Source organism: Amborella trichopoda, chromosome 12 (genome assembly GCF_054954075.1).
Source record: "Amborella trichopoda isolate Santa Cruz 75 chromosome 12, AtrichopodaSantaCruz75HAP2 v2.0, whole genome shotgun sequence".
Lineage (NCBI taxonomy): Eukaryota > Viridiplantae > Streptophyta > Magnoliopsida > Amborellales > Amborellaceae > Amborella > Amborella trichopoda.
The window spans coordinates 40,075,055-40,093,662 of NC_142347.1; the positions used below are offsets into that span (position 1 = coordinate 40,075,055).

Here is an 18,608-nt window from a genome sequence, read left to right on the forward strand (position 1 = left end):
ATAGAATTTTTAACATGACACCAAAGCAACAAAGAAATCAATTCAAGGAACAATCGAAAAAGATAAACCCTATATTTGGAACAAGGAATTCGCAGATAAAAAATATTTAATTTTCATAAAAAGATAAACACAATATTCTTGCAAGTATATATGCAAAAGGGTCATTAATGCCTTGTAGACCATCTTATCACCATTCAATGGAAATAAGAGGCAACCAATGAAAAATAAGAATAATGAGAATAGTGTAAGAACAATAGTATAATTTAAGGACAACCAAAACATCATATTCTAGCAATGAAGACCATCATAATTGGCCCTTGAAAATATGTGGACTTGCCGCAACCTTATCAGACTTCAACAACAAACAAGCCAATAGGCATCATGAGAAATATTTGGAAGAAACACATCAGTTCCCAAATCAGAGTTTTCCATGACAAAAATCCAGGCATGCATGAAGAACGAATGTTAAGGATGCAGGAGAAACAAAGTTGAGGACGAGGTCCCATCTTCTCCTCCTAATCCAGATATTTTCATCATCATCATCACCACCACCACCATCATCATCATCATCCGAGCCTCCCATCTAACTGGGGTCGGTTACACGAATCATGTTCAGTATTTCTGCTCTATCAAGGATATTACCCTCAATTAGACCGCAAGTCACCATATCTCTTCTCACTACTTCCATCCATGCCCTTTTGGGCCTTCTCTTTACTTTGTTGGAGCCTTCCACTTGAAACAAATCAACATTCTACCCGGTACTGTTCTAGATCGACATTGCACATGGCCAAATCACCTAAGTCTACTTTCCCTCATCATGTTGTTGGTTGGAGCTACCCATAAGTTCCCTTAGATGTATTCATTCTGAATTCTATGCTTTCTTGTCTTGCCACTCATCTATCTCAACATCCTCATCTCAGCTATACTCATTCTTTCGATGTGTTGTTTTTTTACCACACAACATTCCATCCTATAAAGCGGCTAGTCTTATAACTGTCCTATAGAACTTCCCCTTAGTTTCATTTGATATGCAACAATCACATAAGACTCAAAAAGCACATCTCCACTTCGTCCACCCAGCTCCAATTATATGCACAACAACTTCCTCAATCTCTCTATTTTCATGGATGATCAGCCTCAAGATTTCAAAAATAATCTCTCTTAGGTACTTGTTAGCCATCAATCTTAACTAATTTCTCGCTTCTACTCCTATTGCTACTAAACTTGCATTCCGTACATTCTATCTTAGTCTAGTTAATTATAAAACCTTTAGTTCTTGAGCATCCTTCCAAAGTTTCAACTTTGCATTGACATTGTCTCTAGTCTCATCAATCAATTGTATGTCGTTCGCGAACAACATATACCATGGATCTCATCATATAGATGCCTAGTTAACTCATCAATAACCAAAGCAAAACGATATGGGCTTGACATTGACCCCTGATGTAAGCCTACTGTAACTAAAAACTCACTTGTCTCTACGCTAGTTATATTCACATTAGTTCACACTCTCACTTACATTCCCCTCATAATGTCAATATACCTCTAGAGAATCGTTTCTTTTCTAACACCCACCAAATTAACATTTTAGTTACCCTATCATATGCTTTCTCTAAATCAAAAAAGACCATGTGGAGGTCTCTTCTCTTCTCCCTAAACTTCTCAATCAATTTTTTAAGTAGGAAAATAGCCTCAATGGTTGACCTCTCTGGCTTAAAACCGAACTGATTTCTGATAGACTTGTTTATGCCGTAGTCGTTGCTCAATCACTCTTTGCCGCCGCTTCATAGTGTGGCTCGTAAGTTTGATCACTTGATAGTCATGCAGACCAAGGCGACGTGACAAGGATGTTTCCACCCATAACCTCCAAACACTATAACCTCATTTGAGAAAGAGGTTGAATGCTTCTTAGCTGATCGAGTAAGCAGTCGAGGCGTGGCTAAGCATAAAAAAGACTTAGTCAAGTGGAAGGCTCCATCGGCATCCGCTCCTTTGCCAGTCCCTACCGGTACTCTTCTTGGTCCTATCTCTGCTCTGGTTCCTGCCACCCGCATCATCTCTTGCTCCTACTTAGAGTACTGTTCCACCGAAGCGGTTGGCTGTTCCAGACAACTCTGTATATCTCTTTTGTTCTCATCTAAACAATTTTGTCAAAAACAATTTATGGCATGTAAGCAGGTCTGCCTGTTCTATAGAACATCTATATTTTAAGTGCAAAGATGCTAAAAGGGCCCTTGAAAAATCTAAATCTCTCAATGGAACTTGAGTCACTATCCCAAGGCACAAACACTATTCAAAATGACCAAAGCATGATGCAGTCAATTTTGGTGGTAGAAGGCTCAATTAAAAGATCTCGCTTGGATCCAATGACTACTATTTGTCTATTCTATAGTTTGGATGTTTCAAACTTGAAATCTTTTCTCCTCTCGCTAAACTTCTCAATCAATTGCCTAGGTAGGAAAATAGCCGCAATGATTGACCTCTTTGACATAAAACCGAACTAATTTTCTAACACACTCATTTCATATCGCAATCATTGCCCAATCACTCTCTACCACATCTTCATAGCGTGGCTCATAAGTTTAAACCCTCCATAGTTTATATAACTCTATATGTCTCTTTTGTTCTAACCTAAACACTTCTGTCAATAAAATTTAGGGTATATACGATGTTTGCTTGTTCTATAAAATATTTGTCTTTTAAGTGCAAAAGTGCTAAAAAAACCGCTCAAAGAAACCAATCTCTCTGTGGAACTTCAGTTGCTATTCCACAGCAAAAACATGATTTAAAATGGCCGAAGCATGATGAAGTTAGTTTTGGTTGGCAGAAGGCTCACTTAGAAGAGGCCTAACTGATTGTTGTTCACTCATTAAAATAGTTAGTTATGGTTCTCCAGCCAATCACAGAGATGGAGACAACAGAGCAGGAAGTAGCATGCACCTACAGTTGACCAAGTTTCCCGAGTCTCACTAACGGCACTGGCGCCTAGCATCACAGCTGCCACCTGCGGCCAAATCCAGCCCCAACATTGATGGCCCTATTGAAGCGGACCTGGAACCCGAAGCATCCATAGCAAAGGAGGCATCGGGGAAGGCACTTGGCTAAGTAAAGGCGGTTCGAAAGCAGTAGTGCCAGCGCCCACTCCTCTAGGATCCCCTACCATTCCTTTAAACCTCTTGAGCAGGTATATGTTTGTTTGTTGTCATCGGAACAACTATAAGTAATCAATTTTCTTCAACCTTTATATGTTATCTTATCGGATCAACTATAAGTAATCAGTTTTCTTCAGCCTTTGAATGCTATCTTAAAAATAAACAATAAAATTTTATCTGCCTAGGTTTCCATTAATTGGAGTCTTAATTTCCTATTTTGTTTAACTTTCCTCTCAATTTCCTATTTTGTTTAACTTTCCTCTCTATAATAGGAATCTTTAGTTTTGTAATTGTTTGCATTCCTTTTGGATTACAAGCAAGCCCAGAATTGCTTGGAGTCCAAGCCAAGGGAGGATAATAAAAGAGTGTTAAGGGCTATGGCCACATTAATTATAGCAGTAATAAATTTGCTTTATGTGAGCTTTCAGTGGTTGATTGTGTATCTCATGGTACAAATTCCTCAAGTAATCTTCATGGTGCCAATTCTATGAAAGTTTTGTACTGTATTGATTCTTGTTTGGATGCACAAGATACTCTAGATAAGCATTGATTAGGTTATCCAAAGAACCCATATGTAGTTTGCCTGGGTGCCTACAAAATCTTGGGGATAATATTTTAGGTAATTTCCCATAGAAGAATATACCTCTGAAAAAGGTACCATATCCTTATATCGAATAATTGAGCTTTATTCGGGCAGACAGTAAGGTAAAACTCTCTCCATATCCTTATATCGAATAATTGAGCTTTATTCGGGCAGACAGCAAAGGTAAAACTCTCGCTTTATTTGGGCAGACAGCAAAGGTAAGACTCTCTCTCTCTCTCTCTCTCTCTCTCTCTCTCTCTCTCTCTCTCTCTCTCTGCGTAAGTAAAGGGAAGAAAGAGAAATAGGGAAAAGAGAACAGAGAAACCTGTTGAGAGAGAGGGTTGACGTGACCATGAATAAAGCACCAGAGAAAATGAAGTTTTTGGGGTGGCTTGGCATTTACAACGAAGCCTTTAAGACCATGTGCTCATGCCATAAGATTTTCACCCAATGACCCTAACTCCAATCCTCCCCCTCTCCTGAATTGTCCTCAGAGCTTGGCCACCCATTGGCATCAGTTAATAGAAACAAACCCTAGAAACCCACCTTCACTCTCATAACAAAATCCTTACAAACTCGTCTTTAAGTGGGTCTCTTTCCTCCTCTCCAAAGCTTTCTATCTCATGCACAATCTCATTATCCCTCCACCTCCATTGTATACAGAGTAGCCTGCAACTCACCTCCCTCATTTTCTCTTTCTTCACAGCTGTTGTTTGATAAAAGAGAAAGTATATGTCGCAGGGTTCATAATCTGACGCTTTCTGCAACTTATGTGGGGATTCAGCTGCTCTTTAATGGGATTGTTGTGCGTGGGGTAGGTAGGCACAGAAATTTTTATTTGGGGTTGGTAATTCAGCTTCTCCTTGGTGGGGTTCTTCAGTTTTTGGGTTGACGAATGGGGATTCAGCTGCTATTTCTTTTGATTCGCTTTGATAGCGATCAGCACACACTTAGTTTGGGAAGATTGGCAGGTACGTAATCGTACCTACCAAAAAAGAAAAAAGTAGAAGTATATGGAATATACTAATGTTAGCCTGAGTAGTATATCTGTGATAGAATTACTTATCATTCAAAATGAGCCCCTAGATTACACCCTAATCTTTGTGTGATGACATTTCATCTCCTTAAAGAATTTTAGGTCCTATTCCTTGGTCATGTATATTGCTGATTCAATACAAGTCTAAGCCATCCTATTCGGCTTGTTTGACGCTCGATCCCATCCATTCTCTCTACCTATACACCCACACACCTCCCATCTATAATAGTCCATCATCGAATCCTTAGTCCATCCATACCACCATCGTTAAAACCTCTCCACTAAAACATCCACATCTCCAATTAACTATAAACCCACTTGCAAAGGAGCCATAGCCTATTACATAGGTCATTCAACACGGCATTAAGATACCCTGTGACAACCAAACCTCCAAAACTAGTAGGACAGGAAATCTGCAGCTGTTTCAGTATAATCCTCATGTTAGAATTCAAGGGTGTAATTTTCTTTCTTTATTTATTTTGGAAACTTTGTAAATGACAGGGTTTTCATTATGCCCATTATGTAATTACATGGAATCATGAGAAGGCCTCTTAAAGCTCAGCCAACCAAAACAAACATTTGCTGAACTAGATGAAAATATATCAAATGAACTAGAAACAAATAACCAACAAAGATCTACAAGATGTCCTTCCAAATCCAATTAAACGGAATCTAATGCAAACTAACAATCAACTGAATATACTTTCATCATACTCCCATCTCAAGTCCCATTAGAATCAAGAGGCACAACAGTACACTACCGAGAGGTAAGGGGAATCTCCTTGTGATAGAGCAGAAGCATGTCCTGTTGAAGTATGTGGTTGAGGCATCCCTAATAGAAAGAAAGATGTGAACCATGTTCCCAGTGGCTTGATCAATCTGATAAAGCACACGCCATCTATTTTCATTATCCAGTTGTTTGTATTTAACAACAGGAGAAAACCAAAGTCTTTAGAGTTGCTAGCCCAGAAGGTTGAGGTCTCTGGTGTACTCTGCGGGGGCTATTGCACTTCTCTGTCTCCCAAAAGATGCAAAAGCTTTTTTTCTTCCAAATAGCCAATGGGTGGCTAAAATGGAGGCTCTCCAAATGAAGGCCAGCCAGCAGGTAGTGAGGGGAGAAGTAAGCCAAAAACAGATGTGGAGTACTGAGTGACCCATTGCCAATCGCAGGCTTGGAGATGTTTGTCCCACACAATCAAAGCGTAGACGCAGTGAAGAAATGTGTGGCTGTGTTTCATCATCATTCCCCACAAAGAGAACATTCATCTGCCAAGGTTGTACCCTCTTCTCAGTAAGTGGTCCAAGGTTAAGGGTCTATCGGAGATCATTGGGGGGGATTGTGTGAAATGGTGGGCTAGAGGTATGAGGGTCAAATGCTTTATAGAAAGAGGCATCTGTGAAGTTGCCTGAGTGTGTCTTGGCACAGACCACTCTGTCATAGCCAGACCAATTGGTAAAAAGGGAAACCAACAAACAATGTAAAGCTAGGATGTAGCCATACTCAGTGTCATGCAGGGGGCTCCTGAAGGTGGGAAACCAGGCATGGTTTTGGGCAGTAAGTTCTATGAATTGTACCATAGCGGCATTGGGACAATTTGCACTAGCACATCTTCCCTACCTCTCTCTATCCAAGGAATTAAGACCTCACAATTGTGGCCTTAATTGATGAAGGTTCCTTTGGTGCCCCTTCCGGTCCAAAATTAAAGCCTTACAGTCACTAGCCAATATGCTTTCCTCCCATGCCTTTCTCCATCATGGTTTGATAGTCCAATGCCTAGGCATAGGTCTGTAAATGGATCAGGTCAAGGTCCTCTTGACCCTATCCCAGCTGCCCAGACGGTCCACCTGGACCTGCACCCAGACCCCGATGAGTACAGATATACCGGACCAAACCCAACCCAGAGCAGGTAGGGTGGACATACTGAGTCGCTCCCAGACTCGCCTTAAAATCCCTCACTCTCAAAAGCTTACATCCCCAACATACTGCTGAGTATTCAATTTATATGGATAGTCATGCAGGAACACTTATTTGACATAATATATAAATATATAAGGTGAACCCACTGGGCTACCAATTCAATCCTAAACCTTTGTAGTCTCTCCCCCCCAAAACAAGCGTAGTTAAGAATCTATTTTTGGTTTGTTTTTTATTTATTTTCTCTTTCTTGGGCTAAAAAAGTATAAGGATTCATCTCTCTCTAGCTCAAAGCCAATCCGAAATTATCAGGAGCTCCACTAGTACAAAAAGCAACAGGAAATGAATAAAACAAAATGATTAGAGTCGGGGAAAAAAAACCTTGGGCTCTCATTAAAAAAAAAAAAAAAAACCCACCAACAAAAGAATCATTAAAAGACTAATATTCAACATCAAAAAGAAACAATCAAAATAAGAAAACTAACAAGCAATCTATCCCAAAAAAAAATCCATATTTAATATCAAAATGAAAAGTTGAAATCCCCCATAATCAAAAAACCTCACATCATCCAATAATATAAAAGAAAGGAAAATAGACATATACCCCCCTCTCAAAAATTATTATCCCAAATTACCCCCTGATCTCATAAAACAAAAACAGACGTTTAACCCCCTCCTTACCTTTCTCATTGCCAAATTACAGAATTTATCGTTCTTCTTTTTCTAATAACCTCATCATAAAAATCGAATTTCTGATGCCTCTTTTTAACTTACTATGAGGTTCACGAGATGAGAGAGAGAGAAGTATTCAGTGAAGATTGCTAGAGAGAGAGGGACGAAGAGATCCACAGGTGAGGAAGAAAGAGAGAGAAGGAGAGCTTTACTAGGACTTAAGATAATAGTGATTACGAAAATAAGAAGGGTAAACTATGTAATTTGGACAATAGAAAACGTAAGGCCGGGGTTAAACCTCCTTTTTTGTTTAACTTTGGGGGTTCCATGGGATATTTATAAAACTAGGGGGTTAGGATTACAATTTTAGAGAGGTAAAACACAAGCTATGCAGATCCTACTGTTTTCCATCAAAAATCTTAGTGTTCTTGCATTGATTGTGTGTTTCTCTTAAAGAAGGTTGTCAAGAATCCAAGGATCTGAAAATACAAGGAACTGGAAACACCTATGACTTCTTAGGATATTACCAAATAAATTCCAGTTTTGTTGAAATAGAACTTCGATTTATCCTTTGAAGTTTTCCAAGAAATTCCCCCAATCAAAAGCTTTACTTGATTTTGATCCATGGTTTCTTGTTATGGAATTGCAAGGATTTCCTCCTATCTCTTTTGCAGATTAGGATTGGAAGAGTAGAGAGGAGAAGATTAGAGAGGGAGAGTATAGCGATATGGGTTTGGGATGTATAGAATCCCTGTTTCCACAATCATCTCTCTCTCTAAAGCAAATGCAAAGGGAAAAAAGAGAGAGAGAGAGCATGCAACCAGTGTTTGAAAGGACAACAGAAGAAGCATAGAGAGAGAAAGAGACGGACTATAATATTTGTCGTATATTATAACATATACATTCTATATTCATACATACACAAATACATGCATGCATACATACATACATAACATACATACATACATACATACATAATATACATGCATACATACATCACTTTTCTTCTGTATTAATATACACATATATAATTACTTTTTTCTATTTTATATATATATATATATATTGTAAATTTGTAGACCACTTTTTAAGGGGTATTAAGGTCCAGCCGGTTGGGTTATCCCTAGAACCGGATTGGAGAACCGGACCCAATCCAATTAGCTGTTAGGTCTAGGTTTCTATAGCAAAACCTGGACTGACCCCTGGATCCTCTTATAAGGTCCAAACACAGACCTGGGTCAGGTTGCCCCAGCAGGTTGCCCGACCATTTGCCAGCCCTACCTAAGCATAGAGGAACCACATTATTCCATCCCAAACTTCATGGTTAAACTCTACTGAGGTAATAGTTCTTAGGAAATAACATAAATAGATGACAAATAGCATCCATGCGTCAAGGATAACAAGGAGCATTATGTGGTCATTAGTTTTGACTACACGTAAATCAAAGAAATAGATTGAAACACTGAAGCACAAATAGCTGATGTGCTAACTATACAAAAGAACAAACAGGTAAACTGTATCAAAAAAACTAAGACAAATGTAATCCGTACATTATAAAGAAGCATTGTGCTACACAAAAATAGATGGCAATATTATAAGTTTCCGAGGCATAAGGATACAGTAACATTCACATATTCTTTGACACCAATATATTAGCATACCGTGGCAAGGAAAAACTTGCGATCATAATGTGCTAAAGAGCTTCTCACACATGAACCTAAACTAACTAAAACTGCATCTGTTCTCAATAAAATAGCCAAATTTACTCGTGCAATATTTTAGCTTTAGGGATAGAAGACTATATGTTGCCCTACTTTCATAAAGAGCACATGGCCAAAATTCTTTATTAATCCATAAGATTCATCTGAAAAGGAAAAGTTTTAGACAGATCTGAGTATTGGACCACCAATCAAGCAGCCAATGTATCGAACACAAAGCTTTCCATATTTCTCAGATATGATGAATTGCATGCCTACATATAATGCTAGAAATCACAAATTACATATTCAAACACAACTGCGATACAAAGGAATAAACAACCTTCTTAGTAATTAAACTAAAGCCAGAATGATACCTTAAAATAATGAATTGCCCCACGGAGAAAACCACCATGAGAAGGATCATGAAAATGGCCAATATTTACAACCCAAACTAGGACACAAATTCCTGCGATAACCTAAAAAAACAAAAATGACAAATATCACCTCCAGTAGAGGAACAAAGGTTGAAATAACTAAAAGTACAAACATAACGAATTTGAGGATTTCAACATGAATTCCTTCATTGGCTACGGTCATAACAATATCAAATCAAAGCACTACTTTGCTTTTTTCAACTAAAACTTCACCAGAGCCAAGATATCAGCATGAAGTTTCCTCTGTCCTATGAGGCTCAAACCCTGAACATGTATGCCCAAGCTTTGGCTTGCAATTAGAATCCATGATGACACAAGTTTCCCATGATATCAGCATGATGTTGTTCTTACAATGTATATCTTTATGGCCATCATCTTATTCAAAGATTCACATACTACACAGTTGCTAACCCTAAATCAATATCATTTTATCTGGTTGATAGCTTCTCTTTTTTTTTCCTTTTTGTCTTTTTCAGAAGTTCATCTGTTGGAAAGATGATTATAATTGATGAGTCATGATCAGGTGAACATAGCTCATGTGGATTTTGGGTAAGTCAAGATCACAGCTGCCTGAGAATCTCAATTGTCGGTCTGCGGTACATCTCAAGGCAGTATCTAACTGATTGGAGAGGCCATCTCTCATCCATTTGATAAAGCCAGATACACAGTTGAGATTCTAAGGCAAGTTCAGATCACCCAAGCCCAGGTGAGCGTAGTTCATCTGTTACATTCCCTGAATTTGTTTGGGCCGATTAATGAAAGCTAAAAGAATGTAAAAGTGGGTCATAGCTGATCACCTTTGCTAAAAAGGTTCCAAATTCATCAAGCTTTTTCTTCAGAGGTGTAATTTCCTGCAATTTTAGATGAAAATTAATAAACCCTACCAACACCATTGTCACTAACAAGACAAAAATCTAGAAAGGAAATATTTCAATGTCTTCCATATTTTATGATTTGTTATAAGAAGCACGAAGTTCAAAGTTAAAGCACAGAGACAAGGCCAAGGAGAGCTGACATCTTCAGTTCTTAGCATTGCATCACGTATGCTTCCCATTGCAGTATTAGAACCGACACCCACGACAACAGCTCTTGCTCGCCCAGCCACAACTACAGTCCCCTACAAATCAACAAGAGACAAATAATAAGCAATTTATCACAAAATGAGCTTCCAAGAGCTAATTTATTATGATTAATGGAAATGATAAATGGTCTGCCAATTTATTAGAATATGTATTTGATGGATATCCACAGCTTTCATTTGTTAAAGAAGCCTTTAGTAGTGTAAACTATGAATTGCAACATATAAGAACTACAACATAAATGCATGAGTACTGATTCTTTTTTCATTCTCAGGTAACGCTGCCCTATTCTTTTTTTATTTTCAAAAAAAAAAACACTTTCCCATGTGGCTAAGTGTTTCTCAAAGTTCTTTCAATTAGGATTCATTTAGTATGGACCGGAACAAGGAAACCAAATATATTAAAGATGCAAGGAAGATTGATAACACAATTTTTTTAAATTTTTTTTTTTGAGGAATGTGATAACACACTATTATTACCGAGAAAAGTATATTTGTCTTGTCCTGGTACACAGCATTTGTTGTCACAGTTGAATCCAGCTCTTTTGCAACAGAGCAGCTCTCACCTGAAATCAATAAAGGCTTCATGAATCCAAGTAAATAAACGCATGCTCATCATTAATGGCCTTGGAGAAGGGAAGTCATAAACATTTGTAAAGTAAAAATTGACTGAAATACAAAGTATGAAAATGAGTTATTGAGGGCATCAGCAATTATGGTTTAGGCCATCAACTAAATATCAGTGAATCGGCAACTATTTTCACTCACGACAAAGGATCTTTGCAATCCTGAATGGGTACAATTCATCCAGTAGGTTTCAATACTGCTCAGTTTTTTTGGATGTAAATGGCAAAGACCCCATACAATTTCGTAATTGAGTGGAAGGCGGGGTGCAATGGAATATCATAATCTGACACTACAAACCTGTAAGTATAGCTTGGTCAACGCGCAACTGATTACTGAACATTTCAATCATCCTCATGTCAGCAGGAACTTTACACCCCACTGGAATCATGAAAAACCAAAACTTGCAACTCAATCTCAAACTAAGTACCATACTTTAAAGAAACATACAGTTTTGAATTCTAGATTGTTGTCAAAATGGAATTTTATATGGCAAAACTAACCTCCAACGTCCACAATATCTCCTGGTACAAGTTCTGTAGCTGGTAATATGGAGAAGCAACCTGAATGTTGCAACAAATATCTCATGAACAAAGACGACGAGTAGAACAATTTCACAGAATAAAAGTGGATCAGACATGATTTCAGGTGCAGATTGAAACTGAACAAATAAATGCAAAAAGAAGGACACAGAAGCACAATTTCTTTTGGTTGGTCAGTTTCGTCCCTAAGAAGGGAAACTTCGAATTTTCAAGCTCTATCATACAAACCAGTGTCACATGTAAGTAGCAAAGTACAGGAGCAAGCACACATATTGATAACTATTAATAACTAGTGGTTGCATTAACAGGATAGTAGACCAAGAACAGACTTCCAGCCAAAAGATAGACCCCTGCTCTCCCTAGGCCTCATAGCTAGATTCTCCCTCCCAGACATGACTCAAGGGGCATCTAAGAATGGGCCCTAGTGCTTTGGAAGTCCAAGCTCGTTACTTAATAATCCTTCTCGATGGCTATCATCTGCTCTCCTTTCCTTCTTGCAAACTATGTGAAGAAGTTGCCCATTGAAAGGCCTATCCTTCAGAAAAGATAACTTTTTTCCCTCCTTAGACCCCAAAGTTCACTGTTGTTCACCCTCATCATTTTTCAATCCACGTACTTGGAATATCTGTCCATTTGTGCCACCCTGCTGTCCTCCAGGAAATTAAAGTTCTAAATGGCCCCCTTCATTTCCTCCGGTTTCTATCTCCATCCTCATCCTTTCCTCCTCCTTGGAGGACATTCCTACATCTCATACCCTCTCATTCTGTAAACATGCCAATTCCAACTCTGTTGACCTCCAACCTGCGGGACTCCCTAGTTGTCCTGCTTCCATTGATGAGCACCATCCCTCTATGGCCAAGGATCAATTCCATATTCCTCAGAGCTATGATCCTTCTTCATCTCCTGATCATGTGCCTTGGACCACAAATCCACCGACACAAGTGCAACCTTGGGAATGGTTGCCTCCACAGTGATCTGTGGACACATGGCTCCACCATTGTCTTAATGTTACCCCCCTCCTGCCTTGAGCTCTGTGCCCCTCCATCTTTCCACTCGGATGTCTCTTCTACTGACATCTCATTAAAGGCGACCTTCAACCTTCAATGTTGGCCAGCCATTACCCACCTCTCTCTCACATGCTGATGGCATAGGCTCCTGCCCCCCCGCCCCGCCCAAAACAAAAACAAGAGACCTCTAACTGTACCATCCTTCTCTTCTCCCACTAATCACTCGCCTGTCACCCTTCTATCCTTGCCCTCCCTTCCCTCTATCTGAGGTGAGTTGACTTCACCCCCTCATCCTCCCCGAGATGATCATCACTTGCCGCCGCCTCCACCTTCATCCCAATCACCTCACTCAGCTTCAACCCATGTTGATGATAGATCAGATCCCAAGGACCCTGTCCTCCTCACCCTCCTAACCCTTAACTTCTCCCCCCATCCTCCTCTTCTAACACGCGGCCCCTCACCTGCCCAAGCGTCATGTTCCCATCCCAATCACAACATTCCCTTCACTTCCCCGCGTCCTCTACGCCGAGCCTCCTCAAGTCAATAAGCTCCCTTGGAGCACTCAATCCTCCTCTCTCAATGCTTCCCCACATACAACCCTTTGCGAGGACAGACCCCGCCTTCTCCTGAAAACCACTCTGCTACCATCCTCCCTATATTTCCACAGCCTCCTCCCTCCTTGTTCCTCTTTAACCCAAACGTTTTTCTCCCCTCCTTCCACCGCTTCTGTTTCCTCCACGTCCCTCGTCTCCTTATAGCACTCCTCCTCTATGGACTCCAAATTCTGCAAGCGCCCCTTGCCCCACCCCCCCCCCCCCATCCCCCAAAACAAAGAAAGAAAAAAAAAAACCTAACCAATGGCCCTCTCCCACACAAACCCATTCCCCCACCCCCTCCTTTTCACACAACTTTTGTGCCTCCCACACCCATTCAATCCTGCTTCTTCACATTTTATGAAATCATCTGCCCAACCCACGGGAACTCCAGTTCTTTTCTATTCCTTTTTCCCCTCCTACGGCCTTCATACATCCCATTGAACCATCCTAGTGCAAGTCTATGCTTCCCCTCCCTCTGGACCTCGCTGCAGCCATTTCTAAGTTTCAATTTTCAAGGGGCTTCCTTCCTCCCTGCATCATCCCCTGTGACAACTCCTTTCCAACCTCCTCCTCCTCTGAACATTCCCGTTCCCATTATGCGTCCCCCCGCTCTTCTCCTTAACCGGTGTTCCCTTCACCTTCTCCTCTAACCCCTCCATCCTTTCCCTTCACCGTTTCTTTCTCCGCGCCCCTCTTCCCTGCTGCCACCTCTCCTTGCACTCGGGTTTCTACCTCGCTTGTCTCTGAGACTACCTCCTCTCTCCCATGCTTGTCTGTTGTCGAGCTTGAAGTTTCAGGTGCTCGGACTTTTCTGCCACCACTGCCTACCCTAGACATCGAAGAACCTCAGAACATTGACAGAGCCGAACCTTTCTTCAAAGACATGCTAGAGACGATGGGATTCTCTTGCAGGTAAGGTAACTGCTTTGACCCCTCTTCAAGTGACTTCTTTGCAATGTGTGGATCTTGAGGCCCTTGGTGCCTCTAAGGGTATCTGGGACCCCTCTCTTCCTGCCCTCATTACTAGCTTTATAGATTGCTTCTCTGTCTCGGTCTCCCTCTCTCGCATCTTGGACAACTTTCCCCAGAGAGTATCTATGGTCTACAGCCCTAATAGTTCCCACCTTTGCCCTGCTTCTAGAATGAATTGAGGACCATTACCTCTTCCTCTCCTAACCCCCGAGTTCTAGAAGGGGATTTCAACACCATCCTCTGGTCCCATGAAATCAACCATCCCATTAGCATCTCAGTTAGTATGGTGAGCTTCACTGATCTCATTTCCCAAAACAGTTTGCTCGAGATTCCCCAATCGGGCTCGAGTTCCACTTGGTCGAACCATTCCTCATCCCCTATCGTGAGACCAAGCTTAACTAGTTTCAGGTTTCCTAAGATTGGGAAGACCTATTCCTTGGTATGCACTCCTTATCCTTACCCTATCCTACTTCTAACCACAAGCCCATTGTTTTCAAGACCAATCCCCCCTCCTCTAGTCCTAAGCCTTTAAGATCCAAACTTGCCTACTTTGAGGAGCCAAATTTCAACAATACCCTTCACTATAGGTGGTCCTCTTTCCAAGTATTCAGGTGGGCTGGTTTTCAATTGTAGAAGAAACTTCATCTCAAGCAACCTCAAATCTTGGAGTCGTAACATTCCTTCTAACTTCATTGTAGCCAAGCAATGCTTACCCATAGATATTCAGGCCCTTGATTCTCTTGAAGAATCTCGCCCCCTCTTTCGTAATCCTTTCAGTAGAAAAGACCTCAAACTTAACCTTTTTCTTCTCAAAAAGAAGAAATCTACAAGGCCCAATGCTCATGAGTTAATTGGCTCTAAGCAGGTGACAAAAAGCCGCCTCATTTCATAAGACCACTAGTTCTAGATGTAAAATCAACGCCATTATCCTCGTCTCCATTGAACACTTTTACTCTGATCCCACCTACATTGCCTCAGCCTTCATTTCCAACTTCCAAAACCTTTCTCTCTTCAACCTAGCCCTCGCCCCACCATGACCAACTTCTCTTGCTACTCCATCACCCCTGCTCAAGCCTCCTGGCTAGAGAGACCTTTTGAAGTTGGCAAATTTCATAAGGTTGCCACCTCCCTTAATAAGGCTCCTGAGTAGGATGGATTCCCTATTGCTCTCTTTGATAGTTTTTGGGATAGCATATCCCCCAACTTCCTCGCCTTTATTTCAAAGTTCTATCACCATGGGATTATTAGCAAGGAAATGAATGCTACATTATAGCCCCGATCCAACAAAAAGAGGGTGGTTGTGACATCAATGACTTCCCCCAATCAGCCTTCTTAATTCCTCGTATAAGATCCTTACCAAGGTCCTTGCCTCTTGTCCTATCTAAGTCCTTCAGTCTGTCATCGCTCCCTCTCAAAGTGGTTGCATCCCTATAAGGCAAATCCTTGACAATTCTCTCATTGCCCATGAACTCCATCACCGTCACTATTCACGCTCCCATGGCCTTGTCCTCAAACTCGACTAAGAAAAGGCCTATGACCGTGTTGATTCGACTGTACTTCTCTAGGTCTTGGGCCGCATGGGCTTTGGCCACAAACGGCACAAATGGCTTCACGGTTGTATCTCTTCTACCTCCTTCTCCATCCTCACCAATGGCTCCACTAGGGGACATTTCTCTACTTCACGGCGTTTGCGCCAAGGAGATCCCTTCTTTCCCTTTCTCTTTGCCATTGTCGTTGAGGTCTTCAACGAATTCCTTTGCCTCTGCACTATTGGTTGGTTGTCTAGTTTCCAATCTTCTCGATCTGGAATTACCATTTTCTCACCTCCAATATGCTGACGATACCCATATTTTCTGCAATGGCTACCCACAAAAGTGGACAACTTGTGGCTTTTCCTTCATTATTTTGAGCTTGCCACTGGTATGAATGTCAACCTCGCTAAATCCAAGCTCTCAGATGTTGATGTCCCTTCAGATACCCTTTTTGACCTTGTATCTAGATTAGGGTGTGGTTTTGAGCCCCTTCACTCCAAATACCTCAACCTCCACTATGCCTCAGTAAACTCCAGAAATCCCTCTGGAATCCTGTCATCGAGTTTCAGAGAAAATTGGCTCTCTTAAAAGGTCGTTTCCTCTCCCTTGGAGAGCACACACCCTCATCAAAGCCACTCTGTCAAACCTACCCATCTATGATAAGTCCTTGTTCCTGATGCCCTCCTTTGTCTATGAAATTCTTTCTTTAGTCTATCAACTTGTCTAACAACAAAGTTTATTTATTGGCTTGGGATAAAGTGTAGCGTCCCTAATCTGCTGGGGGCCTCAGCATCTGCAATCTCAGATCCCTGAAACTTGCTCTACTTTGTGAATGATGGTGGTGTTTTGCCAACCACCCTTAGCTCCTTTGGAGAGAGGTCCTCCTCCACAAGTACGGTGATTGACCCTCAGTGTCGGATTTTCCATGATCATCCCAACCAATCCTCTTCGGGTTTCTATAAGTGCCTCTGTTCTTGCCACCAACACTTCTTGTCCCTCACTCGATTTAACGCTAAACATGGCAACTGTGTTCTCTTCTAGTCGGACCTTTAACATCAACCTCTAAAATATTTTTTACCTAACCGTTTCTGCATTGCCTGCCTAACAGATGCCACTGCAGCATAGTGTATGGACCATCCCCAAAACCCCTTAGTTTGGATCCCCAACACTCAGAGATCGCTCTTGGACCAGGAAACCTCTTATAGCATTGCATTGTTGTACCTTTTGCAAATATTTTTCTTTCCCAACTCATGTTCAGATTTTATCATCTAAACACCCTGCCCTTCTGGTGACTGTTAAGTTCTCCTCCACCTCATCCAGCCCCTTACACAGAGTTCAGGTTTCCCCTATGCCCCCTAAAATCCAAGCCTTCAATTGGTTCTATATTCCTGGCCGCAAGCTCACTTTAGAAAAACTCCAAAATAGAGGCCTCCCCTAGCTAACTTTGTTGCCTTTGCTTTGACGCTTAGGAGATGCATGAACACCTACTTCTCCATTACTCTTTGCCTCCAAGCTTTAGGTTGTCACACATGGCTGAGGGCAGCTAGGTTGAGCAAGTAATGAAGTGATTATGGTGGGGAACGGGGGAGGGAGACAAATGGACTGCCACCTGGGTTGTCGTGGGGCTCAAGGTAACCTGAGGTGACAGCTAACAGGTGTTATTAATGTCACTGGGGGCGTGACAAGTAAGGTTATTTATGGGATCAGGATGGGGGCAGTCGAGGTCACCTTGGACAATGGGAATCTGAATGGGGTGACCGACACAATGCATGGAGGTGTGGCAAAAAGGGGTGGCTGTGACACGTGGCGCATCGACATTTTGGGTCGTCATCGACGATGGAGGAGGGTAGCAAATGTCAAAGTACTCGTGAGAGGACCTCTGACATGGTGGGCGGCTAGTAGAGGTGGATGGTACATCTGTGAGGTGGCCCTTGCCTTTGGTTGCATGATGGTGGGGATCTTGAGACTTAGGATTGATGGAAGAGGCACTGTCGGATATAGGGGGATTAAGGTACATAGGTTGGGGAGCATTGGTAGACCATGGTCCAGGAGCAGATTTAGGGTGTTCTATAGAAGTGTGGTCCCTAGGGTGTTTGGGTGCATCTGAAGGGGGCCCCAGAGTATCAGAGTGAACACGGGATTTGCGTTGGACCACAGTCCACCCTTCATGGTCCGGGTTAGGGCGGTCATGGCGGTGTTTGTCCTAGACTGAAACAGGGATCTTGGAAGATAGACCATTAAAATGTAGGTTCAAGACACTAGGGATAAGATCTTCTGAAGAAGAAGAAATTAGGATTACAATTTTCCCCAAAGGAAGAAATCCCATGGATTTTCAATGGACTAAAAGAAATTGACCACAGATATTTCCCAAAATCTCAAAACATTTGTTGGTCCAAAGGTGAAGGGGGATACCTTCTAGAGTGATTCAGAATTTTTTGAACTGATGGGCACCCAACGATGGTGTCCATTTCTGTAAAGAAAGCTTTCCACCTCAAAAATTAAGAGCAGAGTCATGACGGATAGTCAGGTGAAAATTGTCAGGGAATGAGATAAGATACTTACCATTGAAGAGGAGCCTACATACACCATGGGGATTTTTAAAGGTGATCTGAAGCCATCTGGTAATCCCTTCAATGTCATTGCACTGAGGCAAAAAAGTGGCAATGAGCGAGTTTTGTAAAGAAGAAGTGCGCTCTGTGATCTCGCAATAGGGTTTTAAGCAATTTCACTTATGCACGCGTGGCCACAAAATTCGACTGCATTTG

The 18,608-nt window shown here is 41.4% G+C and overlaps 1 protein-coding gene across 3 annotated transcripts in view; it reads right to left on the minus strand.

Annotated features, from left to right (window-relative positions):
• Window positions 1-18,608, minus strand: part of ECA3 (endoplasmic reticulum-type calcium-transporting ATPase 3) — an 86,983-nt gene that overhangs the window by 39,938 nt on the left and 28,437 nt on the right. For 2 of the 3 annotated variants that reach the window (XM_006857058.4, XM_088853776.1), the window contains 6 exons: window positions 11,698-11,757; window positions 11,495-11,575; window positions 11,051-11,136; window positions 10,508-10,609; window positions 10,290-10,343; window positions 9,433-9,534 (listed from right to left, as the gene is read on the minus strand). In XM_006857058.4, coding sequence (XP_006857120.2) covers window positions 9,433-9,534; window positions 10,290-10,343; window positions 10,508-10,609; window positions 11,051-11,136; window positions 11,495-11,575; window positions 11,698-11,757 — 485 coding nt within the window. The remainder of the gene's footprint in view (window positions 1-9,432; window positions 9,535-10,289; window positions 10,344-10,507; window positions 10,610-11,050; window positions 11,137-11,494; window positions 11,576-11,697; window positions 11,758-18,608) is intronic. The other variant, XM_020675189.2, reaches the window with a different exon arrangement.